General features: G+C 43.5%; 1 protein-coding gene across 4 annotated transcripts in view; it reads left to right on the plus strand.

Annotated features, from left to right (window-relative positions):
* The window catches only part of RASGRP2 (RAS guanyl releasing protein 2), a 42,221-nt gene extending 18,739 nt beyond the window's left edge, over nt 1–23,482 (plus strand). For 2 of the 4 annotated variants that reach the window (XM_083374209.1, XM_083374211.1), the window contains 14 exons: nt 1,087–1,218; nt 2,037–2,187; nt 3,135–3,308; nt 7,207–7,323; nt 7,756–8,037; nt 9,168–9,245; nt 10,107–10,229; nt 11,114–11,229; nt 13,985–14,126; nt 15,291–15,327; nt 16,868–17,026; nt 17,330–17,410; nt 22,120–22,220; nt 23,224–23,482. In XM_083374209.1, coding sequence (XP_083230335.1) covers nt 1,087–1,218; nt 2,037–2,187; nt 3,135–3,308; nt 7,207–7,323; nt 7,756–8,037; nt 9,168–9,245; nt 10,107–10,229; nt 11,114–11,229; nt 13,985–14,126; nt 15,291–15,327; nt 16,868–17,026; nt 17,330–17,410; nt 22,120–22,178 — 1,651 coding nt within the window. In that variant the 3' untranslated portion in view covers nt 22,179–22,220; nt 23,224–23,482. Of the gene's footprint in view, nt 1–11; nt 1,223–2,036; nt 2,188–3,134; nt 3,309–7,206; nt 7,324–7,755; nt 8,038–9,167; nt 9,246–10,106; nt 10,230–11,113; nt 11,230–13,984; nt 14,127–15,290; nt 15,328–16,867; nt 17,027–17,329; nt 17,411–22,119; nt 22,221–23,223 lie in introns of those variants that run through there. The other 2 variants (XM_083374212.1, XM_083374210.1) reach the window with 2 other exon arrangements.
* The last annotated feature ends 1,939 nt before the right edge of the window (nt 23,483–25,421 follow it).

The following is a 25,421-nucleotide window of genomic DNA, read 5'->3' on the forward strand; positions in this document are numbered from 1 at the left end:
TGGCAATGCGTGAACATAGGTCTGTCGAGAAGCAGGATGGAGGCAACCAGGTCAGCTCTGTGTACAGCTTTGATGGGAGTGCTGTTTTTTGGCTGCTGACCCGTTCATCTGTTCGCAAGGGGGACGATTTAGCTTCTTGGGGGAAGTTGCTCTAGAACAGGGGTCTCCAAACTCAGCATCTTGTAAGACTTGTGGACTTCAACTCCCAGAATTCCCCAGCCAGCCATGCTGGGAGTTGAAGTCCGCAAGTCTTAAAAGTTGACACGTTTGGAGACCTCTGTTCTAGAGTGTTAGCCCCATCGTGGGAAGAAACCCCTTTTTGTCCTCAGCTGCCCGTTTTCTTATGGAATTAAGGCACCACCAACTGTTGTTCCAGGAAGATTGTCTGGATGGGGTTAACTCAGGAGAGGGGTCAACAGTTTAAGAAAGATGTTGAGACCGTAGAAAGAGTGCAGAGAAGAGCAACGAAGATGATTAAGGGGCTGGAGGCTAAAACATACGAAGAATGGTTGCAGGAACTGGGTATGTCTAGTTTAATGAAGAGAAGGACAAGGGGTGACATAATAGCAGCATTCCAATATTTGAGAGGCTGTCACAGAGAAGAGGGAGTCAACCTAGTCTCTAAAGGACCTGAGGGCAGGAAAAGAGGTAAAGTGGCAACTTATCAAGGAGAGAAGCAACCTAGAACTAAGGAGAAAATTCCTGACAGAACAATTAATCACTGGAACGGCTTGCCTCCAGAAGTTGTGGGTGCTCCATTACTGGAGGTTTTCAAGAAAAGACTGGACAGCCATCTGCCTGGAATGATAGAGAGTTTCCCTGCTTGGACTAGGAGATCTCCAAGATCCCTTCCAATTTTATTATTCTACGTTCTAATCCTGGAGGGTGTGCCGTGTTGGGCTTTGTACATGGAAAAAATATAAGCTTAGAGACAAAGCAGCACTTGGCCAACGCCTGAGATGTTTGAGAGAAGACAATCCCCACTCATCTGAAGATCCGGGATGTGTTCTTGGGTGGGGAGAGAAATCCATTTTCCTAGAAGAACCTCACTCTGGGGTATTAAGTCCTGCCTATTTGTCCTGACAGGTACTGGGTCTCAGCCTTCCCTGCAGAGTTTGACCTGAACCCAGAACTGGCTGAGCAGATCAAGGAGCTGAAGGAACTTCTTGGTCGGGAAGGAAACCGTCGACACAGCAACCTGATTGATATCGAGAGCGTGTAGGTAAAGGGCAGGACCGGACTTGAGTGTCCATAACTCTTCTGATCCTCCCCACAGCATTTCCAGTTTCACTTAGGGTTACTTTTGGCTGGAGGGTTCTGAGCCACTTCCAGATCCAGCAGCTGCATCCGTGCCACCCAAATCTGATCTGTTGCGCAAGAAATTGGATGGTCTGTTGGAGCTTGAGTGGCTGTGTATTTATTTATTTGTTTGTTAAATTAATTTGCTACCTATCTCGCCGCGAGGCATCTCTACTACAATAAAAGGGAAGAAATGAAAAGGGTGTGAACAGAAGTTAAGATAACAGAATGATACAATAAACCAGGGCTCTCCAAACTGGGCGACTTTTAAGACTTGTGGACTTTAATTCCCAGCATGCTGGCTGAGGAATTCTGGGAGTTGAAGTCCACAAGTCTTAAAAGTTGACGGTTTCGGAGACTCCTGTAATAAACAATTAAAAAAGAACACAACATATCAATATGATTACCAAAAAAGAAAAAAAGGTATGAATAGAGCAGAGAACAAGGGGAAGATGGGTGTGTTGGGGGAAACCCATTCCAGTGAGAGAGTTGACGATTCGGGCCATTGTACAAACTCGGGAAATAGGTTAACTTAGTAACCAAGTTAAGCAGGTTGGGCAAAAATCTAGACAGGTGGCTTGGACTCTAAAAAAGGTAAAGGTAAAGGTTCCCCCGCACATGCGTGCTAGTCGTTAATATTGTTGATGTTCTTGATGACTATTTCAGTTTATTTTTTTTCCCTTTTTGAGTTGTTGAATTCAGGGTGGTTTTGTTTTGGGGGGGATTCCTCCATCCAGCCCGACTTACAAGTGGAAGAGACAAGTGACACAACGTCACCCCATTGCACAAAAGAAGCGCAAGATGTCACTGCTTTTTGACCACCTGGAGTCAGGAGAGCTGGCAGAACATCTCACCCACCTCGAATACCGCTCCTTCAGCAAAATCCTGGTGAGTGCCTGGATGGTGGGAGAGGAGGACTTCAGCTCCCATCATCCCTAGCCAGAAAGGCTCTGATTGAGGTCCCAGTTCTACCTTAAGGCCAGATAGAATGGTGGCCTCCGAAAGGACAGGTAGTCCTTTGACTTATGACTAACCGTTGAGCTCAAAATTTCTGTTGCTATGTTAATCATATATGTCATAACGGCGGCAAGAATTTTGCCTCCTCAAAACTGGAAAGTAGCTGAGGCTCCTAGCAGAGATGCGCTAATAAGGAAAATCTTGTATTGCGCAGAACTGGACAAAATGACAAAAGAACTAAAAGATCAGGATGAAACAGAATATTACACAGTAGGGAATAAATTTTATAAATGGAGGGAAAAAAGAAGGAAGTCGATAGAATGGATATAAATAGGAAAAGGTTAATTGGGAATGTATGAAGGTAAAGGTAAAGGTTCCAGTGCACATGTGTGCTAGTCGTTTCCGACTCTAGGGGCCGGTGCTCATCTCCGTTTCAAAGCCAAAGAGCCAGCGCTTGTCCGAGGACGTCTCCGTGGTCATGTGGCCGGCACGACTAGACGCCAAAGGCGCACGGAACGCTGTTACCTTCCCACCGTAGCGGTCCCTATTTTTCTACTTGCATTTTTACGTGATTTCAAACTGCTAGGTTGGCAGAAGCTGGGACGAGTAACAGGTGCTCACTCTGTTATGCGGCACTCGGGATTCGACCCGCCAAACTGCCGACCTTCTGACAAGCTCAGCGTCCTACCTTGGGAATGTATAGCAGTATATAAATATGTAATAGTTACTTTCTAATGTACCACATGCAATGTTACCAATATGGAATGATCAGACAAAGATATATGTCAAAGATGATACACTATGTTCAACGTTTTTTAACTTTTGTACTTAATAAAATGTTAAAAAAAATTCTGTTGCTATGTGAGACCTTTTCCCAGTTCCAGGATTATCACAGTTTTGTGATGCACGGATGCACAGTGGACAACCCGGTCCTGGAGAGGTTTATCACGCTCTTCAACAGCGTCTCCCAGTGGATTCAGCTGATGGTGCTTAGCAAACCCACTGCTCAGCAGCGGGCCCAAGTCATCACCCGCTTCGTCATGGTGGCCCAAGTGAGTTTGCCAGGCCTGCAACGCCATTTCTGCCACCATCTTTTTCCTTTGGTGGCACGGATGGACACAGGGAGCGCTCGCTTTGAGGCCACAGTTGATAGAAAAAGTCCCAAGCCTGCCTTTTTCAAAGTTGCAGATTTTCCTGAAGCTCTTCTTTCCGTTGTATTGAGAGATTTATATTTAAACCATCATAATACCCAGGGGGAGGGCCTTCTCAGTGGTTGTGCCTGCCCTTTGGAACCAGCTGCCTGTGGAGCTTAGGACTGCCCCCGACCTTCGTTCATTTCGCCGGGACCTGAAGACCTGGCTCTTCGAGCTCTCTGGCCCAGGCTGAGGATTTTAGTTTTAATTGGGGTTTTTTACTTTCGTTCAGGGATTGATTTAATCTTTTTAATTGTTTTTCAACTTTTGTATTCCTTGTTTTAAATACCCTATAAACCGCCCTGAGTCCTTCGGGTATATAAATCCAATAAAATGAATAATAAGAATTGGCATCAGGTTCACATTTCAGAATTGCAGTGGACTCCTCTGCATTTTCAGCTGCTTATGGAAGATGCCTAGGCAGTTTGGTAACTTTTTACACACGTTTTCTTCTCTAAAGTAGTTTGAGAAGTTTTTGTTTTTTTAATCGTTCTTGGAGCACCGCTCATCTACAAACAGTTGAATTTTATTTAGAAAATTTTCAAATACTTCTCTAATAATGTGCTCCTCCCTCTTCACTCCCACTTTGGTCAAAGAGTAGCTTTTTTGTAAGTCGCTTCTGCAAAATGTTATTGAAAATGTATTTGAGAGTATCTGTGTAGAGAAAACGATGTATTGGTTTAAAGAAAAATGTAGAGTTTTAAAAAAGACCACAGTGGAGCCAAAATTTCTGTTGCTTTAACAAGGCAATCGAGTAAGCTGCAGCCGCTTTCATGACCTTTCTTGTCATAATTGTTAAGCAAATCGCTGCAGTTGTGAAATGAATGACACGGTCATTAAGCGAATCTGGCTTTCCCCCATTGACTTTTGCTTGTTGGAAGCTGGCTCGGAAAGTTGCAAATGGTGATCACGTGACCCTGGGACGCTGCAATGGTTTAAACACCTGCTGGTTGCCAAGCACATGAATTTTGATAAAGTGATCGTGGGGATCTAAGTGCAAAGCCCAATGGTCATAAGACACTTTTTTCAGCGGGGAATTCTGGGAGTTGAAGTCCACAAACCTATCTTAAAGTTGCTGAGGATGAGAAACACTGTTCTCTGCCACCAAGTTGTATTCCAGCCACCTCCAGACTTACGTTCAATCAATCAATCAATCAATCAATCCAAGCAACCTTGGAGGTCTTCTAGTCGAGCCCCCTGCTCAAGCAGGAAACCCTTTACCATTTCAGACAGTTGGCTGTCCAGTCTCTTCTTAAAAACCTCCAGTGATGGAGCACCCATAATTTCTGAAGGCAAGCTGTTCCACTAGTTCAGGATGTCTGTTGGATTGCAAAGCCTAGAATTCCTCTCTTGGACTGGGTTGGCTGGGAATGATGGAGCTGGTAATCCAGCACGTTCGGAAGGAATTACTTACAAAAAATAGCAAACATCTTTTTTTGAACAATGTCTCATCTGTGGGTCCTTTTTAACAGAAGGTCCTGAGCTGAGCTAGAAACCGGTTTGGGTCCACACAAGATTTTTGATCAGGCTGAAATAAGTTTGGATGTGTACCATGATCCTCTTCCATGATCTTAGCATGTTGTATGAAGCAGACTCACAGGGCTACAGCCTGTGTCCTTTGTCCTTCGAGTTCTTGATAAAAACAGGATTAGCAGCAGGATTTTGGCAAGGGTAAGAAACTTGCTTGTCATCTGAGAAGGCACCAGCCGGAATATAAATAGTATAAACCAATAAATACCAAATCACTAAATTAAGTGACCAGGAACAAGTGACCAGGTTTCATATTTTGGGCTGTGTTCCTCTAGCTCCTTTAAAGCAGAAAGGGGGGGGGGACATTTATATTTAGCTAGGGACTCTGTGTTGTTGTTGTTATTATTTTTACTAGATTCTCAAGAAATGCAGTCAGGATAGCCCAGTTGCCAATCCCATTTCAAGATGTTTGAAAGGAATAATTTTAACATTAATATTTTTAAGGGAATGATTAGTTTTAAAGGAATAATTAGTTAACTTGACATCATCTTTTACACACACACAAACGTACAAACACAGACACAACCCCAGCTTGGCATGGAGTTAACTAATAGTCTCTTCTCTTTGCAAACAGCATTTGGTAGCATAGTTTGCCGCAAAAATAGGCTGGGGACCATATATGGTCTGGGGTGTGTACATTTGTGTCTCTGTGTTGATTATGGTTGCTCACCCCTGCTTCTGAACCCAGCAGGATCTGTTGTTGCAAGCTTGCAAGCCTTTCTTTCATTTTTCCTGGCAAACATAAATTAAAGTATTTGCTTTCCAAGTTTGTTATAATTTTAGCACTGACATCTCCTTCTCTCCTTCTCTCTTTCCTAATCCCCAAATCACTCTCACTCTTTCTGGCCTGGTGTTTTTCAGCCTCAGCCGGTGGACTTCAACTCCCAGAATGCTGGCTGGGGAATTCTGGGAATTGAAGTTGACGTATTTTAGTGTTGCTAACCTGGAGAAACATTGCATTGTCTATTTTTTTAAGATCAGGAAAAAGGGTGGCATACAAGGGGATGTGTGAATGTGTGTAGATAGATTAGATAGAATGGATGGATGGATGGATGGGCAAGCAGGCAGGCACTGGTAGGTACCGGTAGGCACCAGTAGATAGACAGACAGAGAGAGAGACAGAGAAACAGACAGATATAATAAATAGAGAGGATAGATACGATAGATAGATAGATAGATAGATAGATAGATAGATAGATAGAACAGATGGACAGACAAGAAATATAGATAGATGGATGAATGAATGGCTCTTTCTGACCCAGTGTTTCTCAACCTTAAATATTTTAAGATTGGTGGACTTCAAGTCTCCTGGGAGTTGGTCCACCTGTCCTAAAGTAGCTATGGTTGAGAAGCAATGCAAATATGGTCTTTAGACCTATTCTGACTGCCCAGAATAACTCAGAACTTGTTGAACAGTGCTGCAAGCTCTGTTATTTTGTACAAAGGCTCTCCAGTTCTCAGCAAGATACACTGGTGCATTTTTCATCTCTACGCTGGATGGTGTGACGTTTACAACATCCCTTTTTGCCAAAATGATTTTCCTTGAACAGCAAAAGAGAAGGGAAGGTGCTTTAAGGAGTTAATAAACATTTGCTTCTATGAGTGTAGATTTTTTTTAAAAAAAAATCCAGTATGTGTAGTCCTCAACTTACAACCACTCATTTAGTGACTGTCCGAAGGTACAACGGCACTGAAAAAAGTGACTTAAGATCCTTTTTCACACTTACAACCGTTGCAGCATCCCCATGGTCACATGATCCAACTGGAGACACTTGGCAACTGACTCATTTATGTCCCGGGATCATGTGATCACTTTTTGTGACCTTCTGACAAGCAAAGTCAATGGGGAAGCGGGATTCACTTAACAACCGTGTTGCTAACTGAACAGCTGCAGTGATTTACCTAACAACTGTGGCAAGGAAGGTCTAAAATTCACTTAACCACTGTCTCGCTCAGCAACAGAAATTTTGGGCTCAACTGTGGTCATAAGGTGAGGACTGCCTGTATTTCCTCCGAGAGCTCAATTTCAGAGCCAGCACTTTGGCTGACCTCAGTTTACCTCCCAAACCCAGAACAGGAGCCGAGGGGAAGTGAGACCACAGCGAAGGCCGAAGGAGGGTGTGGTTGTGTGATGGACTGCCACTGATTGCATCTCTTCCCCCTGCCTCCCCACCACCACACACACACAATCTCTTGCCCCCTTCTTCTCCCCCCCTCCCCTTTGCAGAGACTTCTCCATCTGCAAAATTTCAACACCCTGATGGCCGTGATCGGCGGGCTGGGCCACAGTTCCATCTCTCGCCTCAAGGAGACGCATAGCTTTGTGAGTCCAGAGACCACAAAGGTAAAGGAACAAAGGTGTGCATAGGGGGAAGGGGAGAACCAGGTTGCTCCAAGGGATGCTGAGACCAACAAAGAGGACCTAGACGGGAAGACCGAGGGCTGTCTGGGGGTGTCAGGAGTGCCTGGGCCACACAGGGGTCTGTTTCTGGATCCAAGGGGAAAAAAACCCAACAAAAATAGTGGACTAGTCACTGGATTCTATTTGTGGGATTCTATTTATTATAATTAATAGGATGAAAAAAAATAAATGAACAAAAAAGGACCTGCTGCGGTGTTTCATGCCTTATGGTTTCCAATCCAAGGCCATGCTTTTCCCCCAGCCGTTCTGAGTCCCCCCCACAAATAGAATCAAGTGAGTAGTCCTCATGGGCAACGCCCTCCTTAAAGCTTCGTTAGCAGAGACCAACTTTCCCCTTGCCCGACTCTGTTGCAGGTCTGGGAGTCGCTGCTGGAGTTGCTGTCCTCGGCAGGGAATTATAGCCGCTACCGGCGGTGTTTTGCAGAGTGCGTGGGGTTCAAGTTCCCCATCTTAGGAGTCCACCTCAAGGACCTGGTGGCTGTCCACGTGGCTCTTCCCGACTGGCTGGACCGGGCGCACTCCCGCCTGAACGGCAATAAGATGCAGCAGCTGTTTAGCATCCTCAGCGACCTGGCCATGGTTCAAAGCATCCGCCCGCCTTTTGAGGCCAACCCCGACCTTCTCAACCTGCTCATGGTAAGATCCTCCAGCCAGACCCTCCTGGAGCTCTTAGTATATATATTATTTTTCTGCAGGTAGTCCTCGACTTACAACAGTTCGTTTACTGAACATTCAAAGTTACAACGGCACTGGGAAAAAGCGACTGACGACTATTTTTTCCACATTTACGACCTTTGCAGTATCCCTAGGGTCACACGATCAAAATTCAGATGCTTGGCAACTGGTTCATACTTCTGACCGTTGCAGTGTCCCAAGGTCACGTGGTCCCCTTTTGCGACCTTCTGAAAAGCAAAGTCAATGGGGAAGCCAGATTCACTTAACAACCCGGCTACTAATTTATCAACTGCAGTGATTCACTTCACAACTATGGCAAGAAAAGTCACAAAATGGGGCAACTCTCACTTAAATGTCTCAAAAGAAATTTTGGGCTCAACTGCGGTCGTAAGCTGAGGAATATCTGTATACATGTTTTTGCATTGTTTCGTCCTTTTTCACATTGTAATTTTTATAAAAATTACAAATTTAGTATTGCGAGCCACCTACCAGTCACCTTGGGATGAGCAAAACAAACTTAATAAATGAATAACTAGTAAAAAATTAGCTCTTATACAGCTAGTCCTTAGCTGACAACACTTCATTTAGTGACCATTCAAAGTAACAACAGCATTGAAAAAAGTGACATGACCATTTTTCATAGTTACGACCTTTGCATTATCCCCATGGTCATGTGATTAAAATTCAGACGCTGGGCAACTGACTCATCTTTATGACGGTTGCAGAGTCTTGGGGTTGTGTAATCACCCTTTGCAACCTCCTGACAAGCCAAGTCAATGGGGAAGCCAGATTCACTTAACAACCGTGTTACTAACTTAATAACTGCAGTGATTCACTTATCAACTGGGGCAAGGAAGGTCGTAAAATGGGGCAAAACTCATTTAACAACTGTCTCTCTAGGCAACAGTCATTACGAGCTCAATTGTGGTCACAAGCCGAGGACTACCGGTATTTGAAAAATACTCACTTTTGGATAGAAGGGAGTAGGAAGGAATCTGTGGATGGCTCCCGATTCTGACTTCATTGTGTTTGTATGTTGGTTTGTGACCATAGTGAGGATTTAATTGATTGATCGATTGTCTTTCTGGTAGGTCTCTCTGGATCAATACCAAACAGAAGAGGAGATTTATCAACTCTCTTTGCAACGCGAACCCCGAAACAAGTCTACGGTATGTGCGGGTGTCTTGTAAACCAGGATGGGGGCCTTCAGTTCACACCAGATCAGAGGAGTCCCAACACAAAAGCGAAGCATCTCTGGAGGGGGAGGGAATGGAGGAATAGCATCAATGTAATAAGAATATATACAGTATATAGGAAATCCTCAAGCCACAACCCCAACTGTGGTCAGAATTTCTGGTTTCTGCTTTTAACTGAGTTGCGCACGATTTTATGGCCCTTTTGGCCATGGTTCTTAAGCAAGTCATTGCAGTTGTTAAGTGAATCACATGGTGGTTAAGCAAATCTGGCTTCCCCTATTGACTTTACCCCCTGGGAAGGTTGCAAATGACTATCATGTGAGCCTGAGACATTGCAACCTTTGTAAATGCATGTTAGTTGCCAAGGACGTGAATTTGGATCACAATTCGATGGTTGTTATATGAAAGGACCGGTTATAAGTCAGGGTTTTTTTTAGTGTTAAGTCCGAACAGTCACTAAATGAATGGTTGTAAGTCAAGGCCTACCTGTATGAGGAGAAAGTGGGTGACTTATAACCGTTTTTCACACTTGGGACCACTGCAGCATCCCGATGGTCCTGTGATCCCCTTTTGCGACCTTCTCACAAGCAAAGTCAATGGGGAAGCCAGATTCACTTAACAACTGTGTTACTAACTTAACAACTGCAATGATTCACTTAAAACTGTGGCAAGAAAGATTGTAAAAGTGGGAAAAACTCACTTAACAAATGTTTCACTTAACAGAAATGCTGGGCTCAATTGCGGCTGTAAGTCGAGGACTACCTGCATTTGCTTTGAGTCACTTCATGTTGTCTCTGTTCAATTTTGACATTTTCTTCCTCTTCTCTGCTCCAGCCTTCCAGTCCCACATTCTCTAGCCCCCCGCCCCAGCCTGTGATGATCGAGGAGTGGGCCTCGGTGCCCAAACCGAAGCCAGACCAAGCAATTGTGCGCAAACACATTGAGAAGATGGTGGAGGTAGGATACCTGGAATACGGAGTGGTTGGTGTGTGTGTGTGTGTGTGTCTGTGTGTGTGTGTGTGTGTGGTGCTATGAGGAGATGTATTTCATGCATAATTCATTCAAGATCTTCCCGGCCCATTAGCACGTCGGTAAAATTCTTGGAAAATATGAGTCAGTTCTGCAGAATAATTGTCTGCTGGATCATTCTATTTTAAATAGTTCTGCACAGCTCAGCCTTCCCCAGCTGGATACCTTGCATATATGAAGATGCTGAGTCCTAGAATTCCACCGATAGGACCACTCCAATTTTGAGTATTCAGTCATAGGGAAGCAGGAGAAATGGAAAGAAGCCATGATGCTTTAAGTCTAAGAGCCACTATAGAAGGTGCTATGATATTTATCTTAACAGATAACAGAATAACAAGAGTTGGAAGGGACCTTGGAGGTCTTCTAGTCCAACCCCCTGCTCAAGCAGATGGCTGTCCAATCTCTTCTTAAAAACCTCCAGTGTTAGAGCACCCAGAACTTCTGGAGGCAAGCCCTTCCACTTGCTTTCACTGTCAGGAAATTTCTCTTTAGTTCCAGGTTGCTTCTCTCCTTGATTAGTTTCCACCCGCTGCTTCTTGTCTTGCCTTTTGGTTCTTTGGAGAAGAGGTTCAACCCCCCCCCAGGTTCATTTGGGTGGGGCCAACAACCACGGCTCACGCAAGTGGGGCTGCAAGTGCCAAGAAGTCGCCGCTCACATGAATGGGATTGAGCGCACACGCTGGATGCATATAGTGGGCCGTGGCCCAGGGGTTGGGGACCCCTGTATTAGCCCACAAGTATTAAAATGGCCAAGTTTGGAAACCCCAAGTTATAGCTTTCTGGCTTCACCCCAAATCCTTCTTTTCTTTTAGTCTGTTTTCCGGAATTTTGATGTGGATGGAGACGGAAATATTTCCCAAGAAGAATTCCAGACTATTCGGAATAATTTTCCGTATCTCTGCAAATTTGGAGACCTGGATGAGAATCAGTAAGTGCTGCATAATGTGTTGTAGATATGGGAAGCATTCTTGCTTGAATAAGAATAGTTTTTAATAGTTATTACAGTATTTAACCTATATTTAACCCAGTCAGCCCATGTTCATTTTATCAGATGCACCAGGTGGATAACTGAGATTTATCACTGATTGCTACTGATAAACAGCATGTTTATCCGCAAACCTCTGCCACAATAATAGCTGTGGTGATGCTTAGTTAGAAGGGGGGGGAGTGGCAGAAAAAGAGGGTTTTAAAATGCTCCAAGTTTGATTCCAAAGAAAGGTGCATTTAAGATATATTAAAATGCTCCTAGTTTGATTCAAAAAAAGTGAAGTTTTAAATTGCTCCAAGATCAATTCCAAAAAAGGGCGCATTTAAGACATTTTAAAATGCTCCTAGTTTGATCCCACAAAAGGTGAATTTAAGAGGTTTTAAAATGCTCCTAATTTGATTCATTGCATTTAGCACCTTTGGCTTTGAACTAGGAACATTTCAAAAGCCTTTTTTTTCTGCATCCATTTCTCCTCCGGGTCGGCAAACAAAGTATTAAACCTGCCCCAGAGATTTGCTGTGTCTCTGACCAAAGGAGAAAGGGAGGGAGGGGAAAAAGGCAGGGATGAATGTTGTGTCCTGTTTAAAGGCCTGGATGCCGGAGCCAAAATATGTCCTGGCAATGCTCTCTATCCCTTGGGAGCGAACCCAGGCGCTGAGCCGGCTCCCCCTTTGAATTCGGCTGCGGATCTCTAACTGGGAGACGAAGTGGGAACTTCTGCAAGGCAGTTTTGCTTCTCAAACAGCCGCATCGCTCCTTATTTGGTGCTCTTCAGCTCTGGTTGGGCTACCATGCCCTCATTCTCTCAGTCGGTCTTTGTGGGTTTCCTGGAGGAACGTTCCCCTAAGCTCAAAGGGTGTGGGGAAAAAAAAATATAGGTGGGGCTCTTGACAACATCAATTCACTACTTGTATGGTTACTGGGGTTCAGGACTCCCTTTTTCTCGACTTGTACCGTAAAAAGGGCAAATGTTATGCCCTGATATTTATCGTAGGATACTCCTAAGATATACTGCTGCTGAATATGGAGACTCTACTGTCCAGAGGAGCGTGAGGATAGTTTTCTGTTCTCCAGCACAGATTTTAATCCTGAGATGGAGGCTTTTCTAAAAGAGGCTTGTGGCCCACTGGATTTTGCATGAAAAAAAATCCCCCCCCCAAGCTGTGATGGGATGAGAGGAGGTTGTAAAGCAATGTATATTTGGGGGGGGGGATTTTTTTTTTCTTTTCATGCAAAAATCCAGTGAGCTGTAGGCCCCTTTCAGAAAAGTCTCCATCTCAGGACTAAAATGCACACTGGTTTTCCAAAAGATGTGCACACTTTAGAGCTGTGCAAGATTCTTCAACAGCCCCCCCCCCCGGGTGTTTTTTTTTTTCTTTCCTCTGCCTGACCTTGCTTTCATCTGCTAAAAATATTTGTCGACAGGCACGCCTTTGTTTGCCCTGCGGTTTCTACATGAAAAAAAAATGCTTTTTTTTAAAAAAAAGGCCTGCCTGCAAACTACCCAAAAAGATAAAAAACAGGAAAAGAACAACAAAAAAAAAACCCTCACACAGCATCCCGAGGAAGGATAGTGGGAGAAGGTCAGAATGGGAAGTCGGTCATGCCTGTCGTACGTTAACAGGATGTTGCGGTGATGGGATAAAGTGATGGGTGGCAGGAAAGAGGCATGGCTGTCTGGAGATACGATGGCTGAACGTCTATATGGTATAGGTAGTAGCATAGAACATAGAATACAGGTAGTCCTTCACTTACAGCGGTTCATTTAGTGACCATTCAGTTACAACATGACTGAAAAAAAGTGGCTGTTTTTCAGACTTACAACCGTTACAGCATCCCCATGGTTACAGGAACAAAATTTATTTATTTATTTATTCATTTATTTTAATTCCATTTATATCCCGCCCTTCTCCGAAGACTCAGGGCGGCTTACAAGCTTATTCAGGCTTGGCAACTGACTCGGATTTTATGATGGTTGTGGTTTCCCAGGGTCACGTGGCATTCCGACATGCAAAATCAATGGTGAAGCCAGATTCACTTTTACCAACCGTGTTGCTAGCTTAGCAGCTGCAGGGATTCCCTTAACAACTGTGGCAAAGGAAGGTCAAAATGGGTCAGTGCTCACTTAACAGCTCTCATGCTTAGCAGTAGAAATTTTGGGCTGAATTGTGGTCGTAGGTCGAGCACTAGCTGTAGAGGATCACCCGGAGAAACCAGCGTGGTCATATCAGCAGGATGGTAAAAAGCTGCCGATTATTTATTATAGGATATTCCTAAGATACACTCCTGCTGAATATGGAGATTCTGTTGTTTTCCTCTTCCCTCCTCCTCCATCTTTCCTTGCATGTTGTGTCTTTTTGAAGGCACACCTGGAGGCAGGGGTTCTCACAAAGCTTCGATCGGGGGGGGGGTGTCTTTGGGGATTAAAAAATGGGTTTTAAAATGAATTCTTGTAATGATTAGTGACTAAACAAAGTCTTGGGTTTTCAACGGCTGTCCTTCAAAGGTAGTCGTATCCTGGGACAACCTTTGCCAACAGAGTTTCCTCCAGAGACATTGGCTTGCGGCACCCATGTTTGGGAACGTTGGGAGTTGTAGTCCATCACAGCTAGGGGCCCCTATTTGGGACTCTTTGGGAGGTGTGTGGTTTTTCCCCCCCCCCAAATGATCTACCCTGGCCTTCCCTGCCCAACAGAGATGGTTGCATCAGTCGCGAGGAGATGGTGTCCTACTTCATGAAGTCCAGCTTGCAGCTGAACGGGAAGATGGGCTTCATCCACAGCTTCAACGAGACCACCTTCCTGCGCCCAGTTGCTTGCCGTCACTGCAAGGGACTGGTGAGCTGGTTTCCTCCACTCGTGATCGCAGCAGTGCCTGGCGCCGGCTAGACTGGAGCACCGAAGCCCATCAGGCTTTCTCTAACTTGGCGACTCCCAGAATGCTCCGGCCAGCATTTCCTCTTTTTTTGCTTTAAAGCAGCGGTTCCCAACTAGACAAGATTTAAGATGGGTGGACATCAACTCCCAGAATTCACCCAGCAAGCTTTTTGGGAGTTGAAGTCTACCCATCTTCAAGCATGACTGGCTGGGGAATTCTGGGAACTGAAGTCCACCTATCTTAAAGTATGCTATCTGGGGAATTCTGGGCGTTGAAGTCCACCTTTGTTAAAGTGGCCAGGTCTGAAGTGGACTAGTTCATCTTTGGGGTCCCTTTCAACTTCCTGATTTTGTGATGGCTGCCACGAAAATTATACAGACAGGTCTATCAGTTGCTGAGAGTTAACTCATCTCAAGGTAGTTTTAATTGCTGTCATTAGGCTCCAAGAGGATTTAATCAAGATATAAGTTTAAGACTTGTGTTTAAAACTGGTCAGCTGCCTCTTCCCAGCACAGCTGATTCTGGTTATGGTTAACCAATCAATCCAAGTTTATTTACCAACAATATCATCAATATAATAAGATATGTTTTTAAAATGGCAAGAAAATCCTGAAGCAATTATTAGGAGCTCTCTAAATCCCAAATCCTCTGGTTAAGTTCAATCAAAATTTTATCAAGGCCCAACGCAGAGAAAGTTGGCAAAGAAAGACCAAATTATAATTAATTGGGGGGGTTTTTTAGGATGGAAGAGAACTTGTCTAGCAAGGTAAAGTGGACCAAGGATGTTCCCCAATAGATTTGCTTCAGCCAAAAACTGAGATGGCAAAGTTTTAATCAGTCACTAAGGGAAATTTAATTTAGCTTCAGTAATATCAAAGCAACCTTGACAACTTTAAGATGTATGAACTTCAACTCTGGGGAATTCTGGAAGTTGAAGTCCACACGTCTTAACATTACCACAGCTGAGAAACTGCATTAGAGAATGAATAAGGGACTTTGATTCAGTATGCAATTATTTAGGAAGACTGATTTTTCTGCATTTGAAGCCGAGCTCCTGTACCATTTTAAAAAAAAAGTCCACAATTTGTTGCAACCAGAACTAATCTTTCTCTTTCTCTTTCCAGATTATTGGCCTCTACAAGCAAGGACTAAAATGTCGAGGTATTTTGAAGACATTTTTACTTAGTCTCCCTATCATTTTAGCAGCAATTCTCTGGATAACGTTGCTTACGTCTTTGAACTGTGTGGATTTCAATTCCCAGAATTCCTAGCTAGCTAACATGGCCATTGCTAAGAATTCCGGGAGTTGAAATTGGCTTTAGTTATTAAATTTATATGCCAACTGTCTCAGGATTGAAGCAATTCTGCAATTTTGCACTGTACAGTTAGTCCTCAACTTACAACACTTTGTTTAGTGACCGTTTGAAGTTACAACGGCATTGAAAAAAGTGACGAGGGACAAATGACATGGATTTTTGTCATTTGTTAACTAACACAGTTATTTTGTATTTTAATTTGATGTATTTTCTCTCTTTTAAAATAATGTTGGTTCATTACAGATTGGAATATAGGATAGTTGTATGGATTGGTTAGATAGCTTTTAACATTCCTAAACTGGAAAGATAAAATTCTTCAGATTATTTTCTCTGTTCAGGTACAATACAGACAGGAATCTAGGAATAGCTTTTAACATTCCTAAATTGAAGAGATAAACAGGCTGAAGATTACCTGAAGATAAGAAAAAGTTTGTTAGTACAAATTGGGGTCTGTTTTATCTCTTTAGTGAACTCTAAACAGCCCTTTTCCTTACAATTTATGCCCCTTCTGAGGTCAGACCTCATTTTAATGAACATGTGTGACATTATGGGATGCAAATGTGTAACGTGCTTGACCACATGTAATTGATTTGCTATGCAAAGGGGAGGTTACTTTTAACCGCCCTGAGTCCTTCGGGAATAGGGCGGTATAGAAATCTAATTAATAAAATAAATCCTGTCCAATCAACTTTCCTCTTGGATGTTTCTTTGTTATACCAACTATAAAGGGTGTTGTAAGCTAAAAATCGGGGTTCCCTCTTGGAATGAGAAGAATCCCTTCTGTCTGAATATTCTGATAAATTGTAATAAAAGGATCTTCCTGTCTCGGTTTGTCTCATTGGACAATATGCATGCTGAGGCACAAGCCTAAAAGAGCCATAATTGGTCATCAGACCTATGACCATTTTTCACACTTACAACCACTGCAGCATCTCCATGGTCACATGATCAAAATTCAGGCTCTTGGCAACTGACTTGTATTAATGAAGGTTGCAGTGTCCTGGAATCATGTGATTAACTTTTGTGACCTTTTGACGGGTGAAGTCAATGGAAAAGCCAGATTCACTTAACAACCGTGTTATTGACTTAACAATTGCAGGGATTCACGTCACGACTGCGGCAAGGAAGGACATAACACAGGGCAAATGGTTAACACGTGATAACTATATTATTTAGCAGCAGAAATTTGGGCTCAACTGTGGCTGTAAATCGAGAACGACTTGTATATTCACGGCCCTCAATTCCCAGAATTCCCCAGGCACCATGCCCATTGCCAAGAATTCTGGAAGCTGAGGCCTATCCATCTGGAGTTCTCCAGGGTTGAAGTTGCTGGGCTGTAGTTTTGATGTTGGTTCTCTTCAACTCTTTTCTTTCCTTCCTCCCAGCCTGTGGGGTGAATTGCCACAAACACTGCCGGGACCTGCTTTCGGTTGAGTGCCGCAAACGTGCCAAGAGCGTCAGCCTCGATGGATCAGTATCCCTGCCAGCCCGGTCCTTTAGTTTCTCGCTGCCTCGTCCTGGCCGGACATCCCTGCGACATACAGGTATGAGGGGCCAACAGAAGAGGCTGTTTGTGGCTCAGGGTCGAAGTGAAGGGTCCTCAGTAGTCTGTGAGCTGGGTGGTTTTCTTGCAGACATTTCATTACCCAACTAAGTGATAGCATCAGTGCTAGAATGAGCAAACCATCAGTGCTAGAACGAGCAAACTTCTAGCACTGATGATGTTACCTAGTTGGGTCGTGAAACGTCTGCAAGAAAACAGCCAAGCTCAGAGAGCACCAGGGACCCCACAGTCCATTTCCTCCTCCTCCTCCTCCTCCTCCTCCTCCAATTCTCCTCCCTTCTAGCACTGATGATGTTACCTAGTTTGGCTCATGAAACGTCTGCAAGAAAACCACCCAGCTCAGAGAGCACCAAGGACCCCATAGGTATGATATGATCAGGTTGCCTCTGCAAAGGAGTGCACAGGGGATTCCTCAGGGGTCATGAGAGCAGCTGCACCCTATTTTAAAGCCACAAAATTCCATGCCAAATTAAGAGCTAATTAACATGGATAATCCTCCTTCCTAATCACCCATATACTTCCCCAATCTATGCAAGCTGGTGGGAGTTAGTGCCATTATTGATATGCCTCTATGACAGGGGTCCCTAACTCCCCACGGCATGCCAGAAACCAGGCTGCACAAACAAACCGCTCATCTGCGGGATGCAGGCAGCACACAAAACCACGCACCCTCCGGTCCGTGGAAAAACCTTTCTCCACAGAAGCGGTCCCTGGTGCCCAAAAGGCTGGGGACTTCTGCTTTAAGAGAATAACAGAGCTGGAAGAGATCTTGGAAGTCTTCTAGTTGAAACAGCTGCTCACTGTGATAGGGAAACTTATCACATCTCAGACAGATGTTGAGTTTGTCTGAAAAAGGTGTCTGAAAACTCAAAAAGCTGAGTTAGGATCCGCTGGGATTCAGCTGAATTTAATTCAACTTTTTGTTTTGGCAGTGATAGAAAAGTGGCCTTGCTGCTTTTGAGATGTCTTTTTGATTTCTCAGCCCTCAGATTTCCTGGTGGTCTCCCATCCAGACATTAACCAGGTCTCATCATTCAACTCCCAGGTCTCACCATTCTGGGCTGTTTGAGATTAGCTGAAGTCAGCAAGGTCCAGCCACCTCTTAAGAACTACTAGATCATTTTTGAAAACTCTGGAGAGAGAGATGTTGGGTTACCGTGTAATAATACTGGGTTGCTCACAAAATCTAAAGGTATTGCTGGTTATGTTCACACAACCTGCCTAACAGGTTGACTGAATAACAGAATAACAACAGAATAACAGAGTTGAAAGGGACCTTGGAGGTCTTCTAGTCTAACCCTCTGCTCAAGCAGGAGACCCTTTACCATTCCGGACATAAAGCTCTTCTTAAAAACCTCCAGTAAGGAGTATTGACAACTTCTGAAGGCAAGCTATTCTACTGGTTAATTGTTCTCACTGTCAGAAAATGTCTCCTTAATTCTAAATCGAATCTCTCCTTGGTAAGTTTCCACTCTACATTTGCACAATGTCCTAAGCTTAATCATCCTTCCTTCCTGAGTTAGTCTGTTGTTTAAGTCCATATTCTGGATTCACACCACATGCTCAACTTCAAACAAACCGGTGACACTTGCACATCTCTCAAAGCAACAAAACAACCGGTGGAGGTTTCAAGGCACCAAGCTTTGCCCTGTGTGAAAATAACACCCCCGCCATCTTTCTTTTCGCCCACTTCTGCAAATTATGCAGAATTCTCATTCTTTTCCTGAGATCAAGAGTTGTATGACCTGGACGCCAGGAGTAGAGAAAGCATCAGAAGCAAAAATTGGCAATTTTGCACACATGACATTTCTTGTTTGTCATACTTGAGCTGAGCAGATAAAATTCCACCCAGAACGAAGAGGCCGGTGACCTTAATAAGGAATGAAGCACATTGAAATGGAGCACTAGAGAGAAAATTGCTCTCTCCTCCCGGGCTGGATAAAATTGCTGCCCACCTGTAATTTACAGCTTCCCTGGATTATTTTACATTTTCCACAACTGATGACCGTCTCCTTCTTTGCAATTTTGGACTTGCCTGTTTGCTCTTGGTATGGAACACCACCTTTTCCGGTTTCTACCCTGGGGCAGACCCCCTTTTTATTTTTTAACACTTGTCCTTTGAACAAAGGGAGACCACAAGCGGTTTTCGACCTTGCTGTGCGGTCATGGCCTCGCCCTGTCAGTCAAATTGACTTCCTTCCTTGATAACAATACCACCAAGTTTCCTGACAGCTGTTTCCTATAGACCAGTGTTTCTCAGCCTCAGGACCTTTAACAGGTATGGACTTCAACTCCCAGAATTCCCCAGCTCGTATGGAGTTTTAAAGTTTTTCAAGTTCCTGAAGTTGATTAACACTGCTGTAGACAAAGTGATGGGTAGGAACTGGCAGTGGGAAAAAATGAAATCTTGATTTGTAACGAGAGACCCTGTGTTCTTCACTGTGGCCACAACATACAGGTAGTCTTTGACTTACAACAGTTCATTTAGTGACTGTTTACACTGAAAAAGTGATTTATGACCATTTTTCACACTTACAACCGTTGCAGCAGCCCACTGGTCATGTGATCAAAATTCAGAGGCTTGGCAACTGACTTGTACTTATTAAAGTTGCAGTGTCCAGGGTCACGGGACCCCCTTTTGCGACCTTCTAATGAGCAAAGTCAATGGGGAAGCCAGATTCACTGAACAACCGTGTTCCTAACTTAACAACTGCAGTGATTCACTTAACAACTGGGGCAAGAAAGGTCGTAAAAGGGGGCAAAACTCACTTAACAACTGTCTTAGCAAAAGAAATTTGGGGGTCAATTGTGGTCGTAGGTCAAGGACTATCTGTATCTGCAGTTTTGTGCAACAAGCAGTTTGTACAATAGATTATTATTATTATTATTATTATTATTATTATTATTATTATTATTATTATTATTATGCTATTCACTCATTTTTTGAGTTCACACAACCAAGTCAGCTGAGGATTTAGTAGTCTACATTGCAGCATGTTCACGCTTGGCTACTTTGAATCCAGTGATGTTTGCACACTCACCTGTTGTGTGTATGAGTTTTAGAAAGTTGTGCAAACTCATCTACGCTTGGTTAATATGTCTTTCGGCGTATTGAGCAAACACAGACAAATGGATTAGTTCAGGATTCAGATAACGGCAACTGAATCAAATCAAATCAAACTACTTATTTTGGCCGTTGAGCAATACAACATTACAATCAACTTGACAATTTGATTAGAACGAAAGAGTCAAAGTGCAGAATAAAAAAACAAACATTCATTTACACTAATACTATAACTCTCAAGACTAAAAGAACAATTGTTAGTATTTATTTATTTATTTATTTATTTATTTGTTTGTTTGTTTGTTTTTATAAACCGCCCTTCTCCCGAGGGACTCGGGGCGGTGTACAGAGTAAGATAGGCAACATAATGAAACAGTATTGAAAAACAATAATCAAAACAAACTGGGACCCCAATTAGAGCTATCAGGCCAGGCCGGACTGCTGGAATAGGTAAGTCTTTAAGTCGCGCCGGAAGGTGCGGAGGTCGGGGGCCATCCGGATTTCAGTTGGTAAGCAGTTCCAGAGGGCTGGCGCACCCACTGAGAATGCCCTCCCCCTGGGGGCCACCAGCCGACATTCCTTGAGCGGTAGTACTGATGCGATCACTCTGTAATTCCCACTTATATCTATTTTTCTAGTGCAAATTGGTAGTTGGATCCCAAAGCCACAAACGGAGAAAAAAAGACTTTAAAATATCTGTGTTTGTAAAGCTGAAGTTGCTTATGTCTATTGTGATTACTATTGCTTGACAAATGGGAAGCCATAAAAATCAAATCAATACATAAGCAAAAAGGGTGGGCTCTTAAAAGGCACCAAGCCGTTGTGTCACTAACCCAGATAAAACTAACCATGAACAGTTATGCCAGCGCAGCTAGTAAAGAAGCAGAATTTTCAGGCAACTAGCAATATTGTTGATATTTGAATTGTAGTAAAACACCTCCCCCTGCTGTTCAAAGGAAGATGGGGCAGAGTCTGTGTTTCTCAACCTTGGAAACTTTCAGATGTGTGGACTTCAACTCCCAGAATTCCCCAACAAGGATACAAGGAGTCCTCAACTTACAACAGTTCATTTAGTGACCATTCAAAATTACAACAGCACTCAAAAAAGTTACTTACGATCGTTTTTCACACTTACAACTGTTGCAGCATCTCCATGGGCATGTGATCCAAAATTCAGACGCTCGGCAACTGACTCATATTTATGACGGTTGCAGTGTCTCGGTGATCCCCTTTTGCGACCTTCTGGAAAGCAAAATCAATGGGGAAGCCAGATTCACTTAACAACTGTGTTACTAATTGAAGAACTGCAGTGATTCGCTTAATAACTGTGGAAAGGTTGTAAAATGGGGCAAAACTCACTTAGCGATAGAATTGTTGGCCGGAATTGTGGTCTTAAGTCGAGGACTACCTGTATTTTAAGATGGATGGACTTCAACTCCAATTCCCCACTAAGCATATTTTAAAATGAGTAGACGCCAACTCCCAGAATTCTCAAGCCAACATGCTTTGAGATGCATGGACTTCAACTCCCATGCTCCGTGGGGAATTCTGGGAGTTGAAGTCCACTCATCTTAAAGTTGCCAAGGTTGAGAAACCCTGCCCTCTGCCTTCTCATTCAGCCCAGTGAGGTTGCTTCTGTTTGCAAGTGAGAGAAGAGAATTGGGGGGAATTCTCATAGGTGGACTGTGGCGCCAATTACCATCCCAGGCCATGCTTACCTCATCTCCAGATCAAGCCAGAGGGAACATTCTCCCAACACAGTCAATCAAATAAAAATTAGTTGAGGCATTTGCATAGCAAATGGTTAGAGTTAGCCTTGGTTCACTGTTCTGCAGCTTGACCAATTTGGTTTCATTTGAGGCCAAAAAACAGATTATAACTAGCAACCATGTGTCATGCGAATGCTGCTGGTGTGTTTGGCGGGGTGTGGGTAGGGGATGGAAAGGGAACAAAAGTGTCTTCCAGTTTGCATTTGACTTATCCTTAGGGCTGGGTTTTTTTTTCTCCAGAAATCCAGGAGGAAGACGTACAGGCTGTGGAAGATGGGGTTTTTGATGAGAAGCTATGAGACCGGATCAGCTCAGCAAAGGGCCTGGAATCCAAGCATGAGGTAAGCATTGCAAGCAATTCCTGGGTTCCACCCTCTTCTGTCGGAGTCATTTTCTCAACTTATTTCTTGGCCTGGCTCAAAACCCTTTGCTGACCATTACTTGCAGTCGTTCAAGGCTATTTCCCATGCCTGCTACATTCTTAAGACATTACATTACTTACAATTCATTTAGTGACCATTCGAAGCACTAAAAAAAGTGACTTTTGACCATTTCTCACACTTACGACTGTTGCAGCATGCCCATGGTCAAGTGATCAAAATTTGACAACTGATTCCTATTTATGACGGCTGCAGTGTCCCGGGGTCATGTGGTCCCCGTTTGCAACCTTCTGACAAGCAAGGTCAATGGGGAAGCCAGATTCACTTAACAACTGAGTTATTAACTTAACAGCTTTAGTGATTCACTTAACAACTGGGGCAAGAAAGGTCATAAAATAGGGCAAAACTCAAAAAATGTCTCACTTGCCAACAGAAATATTGGACTCAATTGTGGTCTTAAGTCGAGGACTACCTGTACTGCTACCAGTACTTCAGGTAGTCCTCAGAATCATGTCGGGGACTGAAATGTTTGTCACTAAGAATGTGGTTAAGTGAGAAGTATTCAACTCTCTATGGACTTTCTGCTTCAATTGTCAAGCAAATCACCATGTTGTTAAATGAATTATGTGGTCCTTAAGCAAACCTGGCCACATGGCCACGGGATCAGAATATGGGCCCTCAACAACTGGCACATATTTATGATGATTGCAGCATTCTGGTGTTTCCTGATCACCATTTGCAAAATTCCCAGCCAGCTTCCAACAAGGAAGTCAATGGGGGAAGCTTGATTCGCTGAACAGCTGTGGCAAAAATGTTGTAAAATTGGACACGACTTACTTAAAGACTGCATTGCTTAGCCACGGGAGTTGCGGGCCCAACTGTGGTTTTAAGTCGTGGACTACCTGTAACTGGAGATACTGAATCTCGTACTTTCAGCTTAACTTCTCGTGGTTTGTCTTCACAGAAACACCTCGTCCTTCTCAGTGACCCCAGCCGGTCTGCCAGTGAATCCTCGGCTCTTCTGCGTCCCCCTCTTCCCCGAATGAAGTGGGGTGTGTGCTTTGGGGAATGGGGCCCCTCCATTTTGAAAGCACTTTGGCAAGGGTAATCAGGAGATGTTTCTGCCCCACCCCAAAGCCTTTTAGAAACGTGTGTATATTTGTATCAAGAACTGGATTCAAAGATGTAATGATAATTAGAATAAATTTGACACCTGCTCCATACCTCTGTTCCTCCTTAAATTTTCTGCTTTGTGGTTCCCCATTTTCATAGGGGGTTTTTTTGGCAAAAGGTTTTCACTCCTGAAAGGAAAATAAAAATGCTTTAGGCATCATCGATTCATACAGTAAGAAAGGATAACAGAGATCATCTGTTCCAATCCCCTCTCAGTGCAGAAACCACTGCAAGTAACATATTTTGCAAAAGAAAGGCTGAATTAGGGAAAGGATTGCCCCCATCTGGTCATGAAGTTGGAGGGCTCTGCCCTTGATTGCTGAAAAATGAGTCTGAAAATTCTGTTTTTGTTCCACAGTGTTTTAAAAATGTCTCTGGTTGTTCTCAGGGTCAGAAAATTGGATTAGGCTAACCCAGACAAATCTTTACCAGTGATTCTGCCAGCACAATCTCACAATTTAACCTCCCATTCCCTATCCTGTAATAAATATGAAAAATTAATTTAGGAATTATAAAACTCCCACTATAAACTCAGCCAGTCGCTAGCTGACTTCAGTCTCCGTAGCACACAGACCCTGTAACTGGGTCAAGGAATTTGGGAATCACAGACTCCCTATGTGGAGCAAGATTACACCAATTAATATCAGCATTTCTCAACCTTAGCAATTTTTAAGATGGGCGGACTTTAATTCCCAGAATTCCCCAGCCAGCATTGCCAGGGTGGAGATTTTTGGGAATTGAAGTCCAGGCATCTGAAAATGTTTTACTCAAAACACCCTCCTTGATTTAGAACAGTGTTTCTCAACTTTGGCAACTCCTAAGAGAGGCGGACTTTAACTCCCAGAATTCCCTAGACACCTGCTGTTGTATGTCACTCAAATCCCAAAGTCACCTTCATATGAGACTTTTAATCCAGTTCCTGAACTAACCTGTATATTTTTGAACTGCCTGTAAAGTAACCCTAAAAAAAGTTGTGCCAGGGAAAAAATAACCCACTCCAACCAAGCTTAACGTGTGAGTGCAATCATAAGGATCTTATCCTGGTTGGACCTGTTGTGTGAACACATCTCCAAATGTGGTCCTCAGCCCCTCGTCTAAGTTGCACATCTATATTCCCGGAGCAGACAGTACAGAGAAAGCAGTACAGGTAGTTCTCGATTTACAACCAAAATTTAATGCAACATTTCTGCCGCTAACCAAGATAGTTGTTAAGTAGGTTTTCCTCAATTTTACAACCTTTCTTGCCACGGTTTTTAAGTGAATCACTGCAGTTGTTAAGTTAGTAACAGGGTTGTTTAAGTAAATCTGGTTTCCCCATTGTCTTTGCTCGTCAGAAGGTCACAAAAGGGGATCACATGACTCCGGGACACTGCAACCGTCATAAATATGAATCACTTGCCAAGCGTCTGAATTTTGATCATGTGACCACGGGGATGCTGCAAATGTTGTAAGTGAGAAAATTGATCATAAGTCACTTTTTTCAGTGCTGTTGTAACTTTGAACAGGCACTAAACAAATGGTTATAAGTTGAGCACCGCCTGCAGATTCTCCCCCCCCGACCCCCTAATTTTGCTCAAGTTTACCCAAGGCTGAAAGGAGAGGATGGAGTAGAAAATTAAGCCGGCATTGATTTTCCTTCTGCAACCTGACTGATATGCTCCCTAATCACTATTCGTCATTGTCAATATTGGTGTCACACCATCCTCTGCTCCTGGCAATAATCTTCAGACCAAATTTCTCCTTTTTACTCTTTCTTCACTCTTGCCACAGCCAAGAGACAGCAGAAAGTTCTGTTTAGGCTCAGTTGTCCGTTTATGCTCAGAAGACCCCCAGCACTCTCAGTGTTCCTTGATTGCTTTAAAAAAGAGAACGATGGCCTTTTGACTATCTCCTTTTCAAAAAGGAAGAATGGGGGGGAGGGAGGAGAAAAAAGGCTACAAGAGGCAGTGAAGGACAATAGAACTTCCACAGCAAGGAACAGACTACCAC

Source organism: Vipera ursinii, assembly GCF_947247035.1.
Source record: "Vipera ursinii genome assembly, chromosome: 15".
Classification (NCBI taxonomy): Eukaryota; Metazoa; Chordata; class Lepidosauria; order Squamata; family Viperidae; genus Vipera; species Vipera ursinii.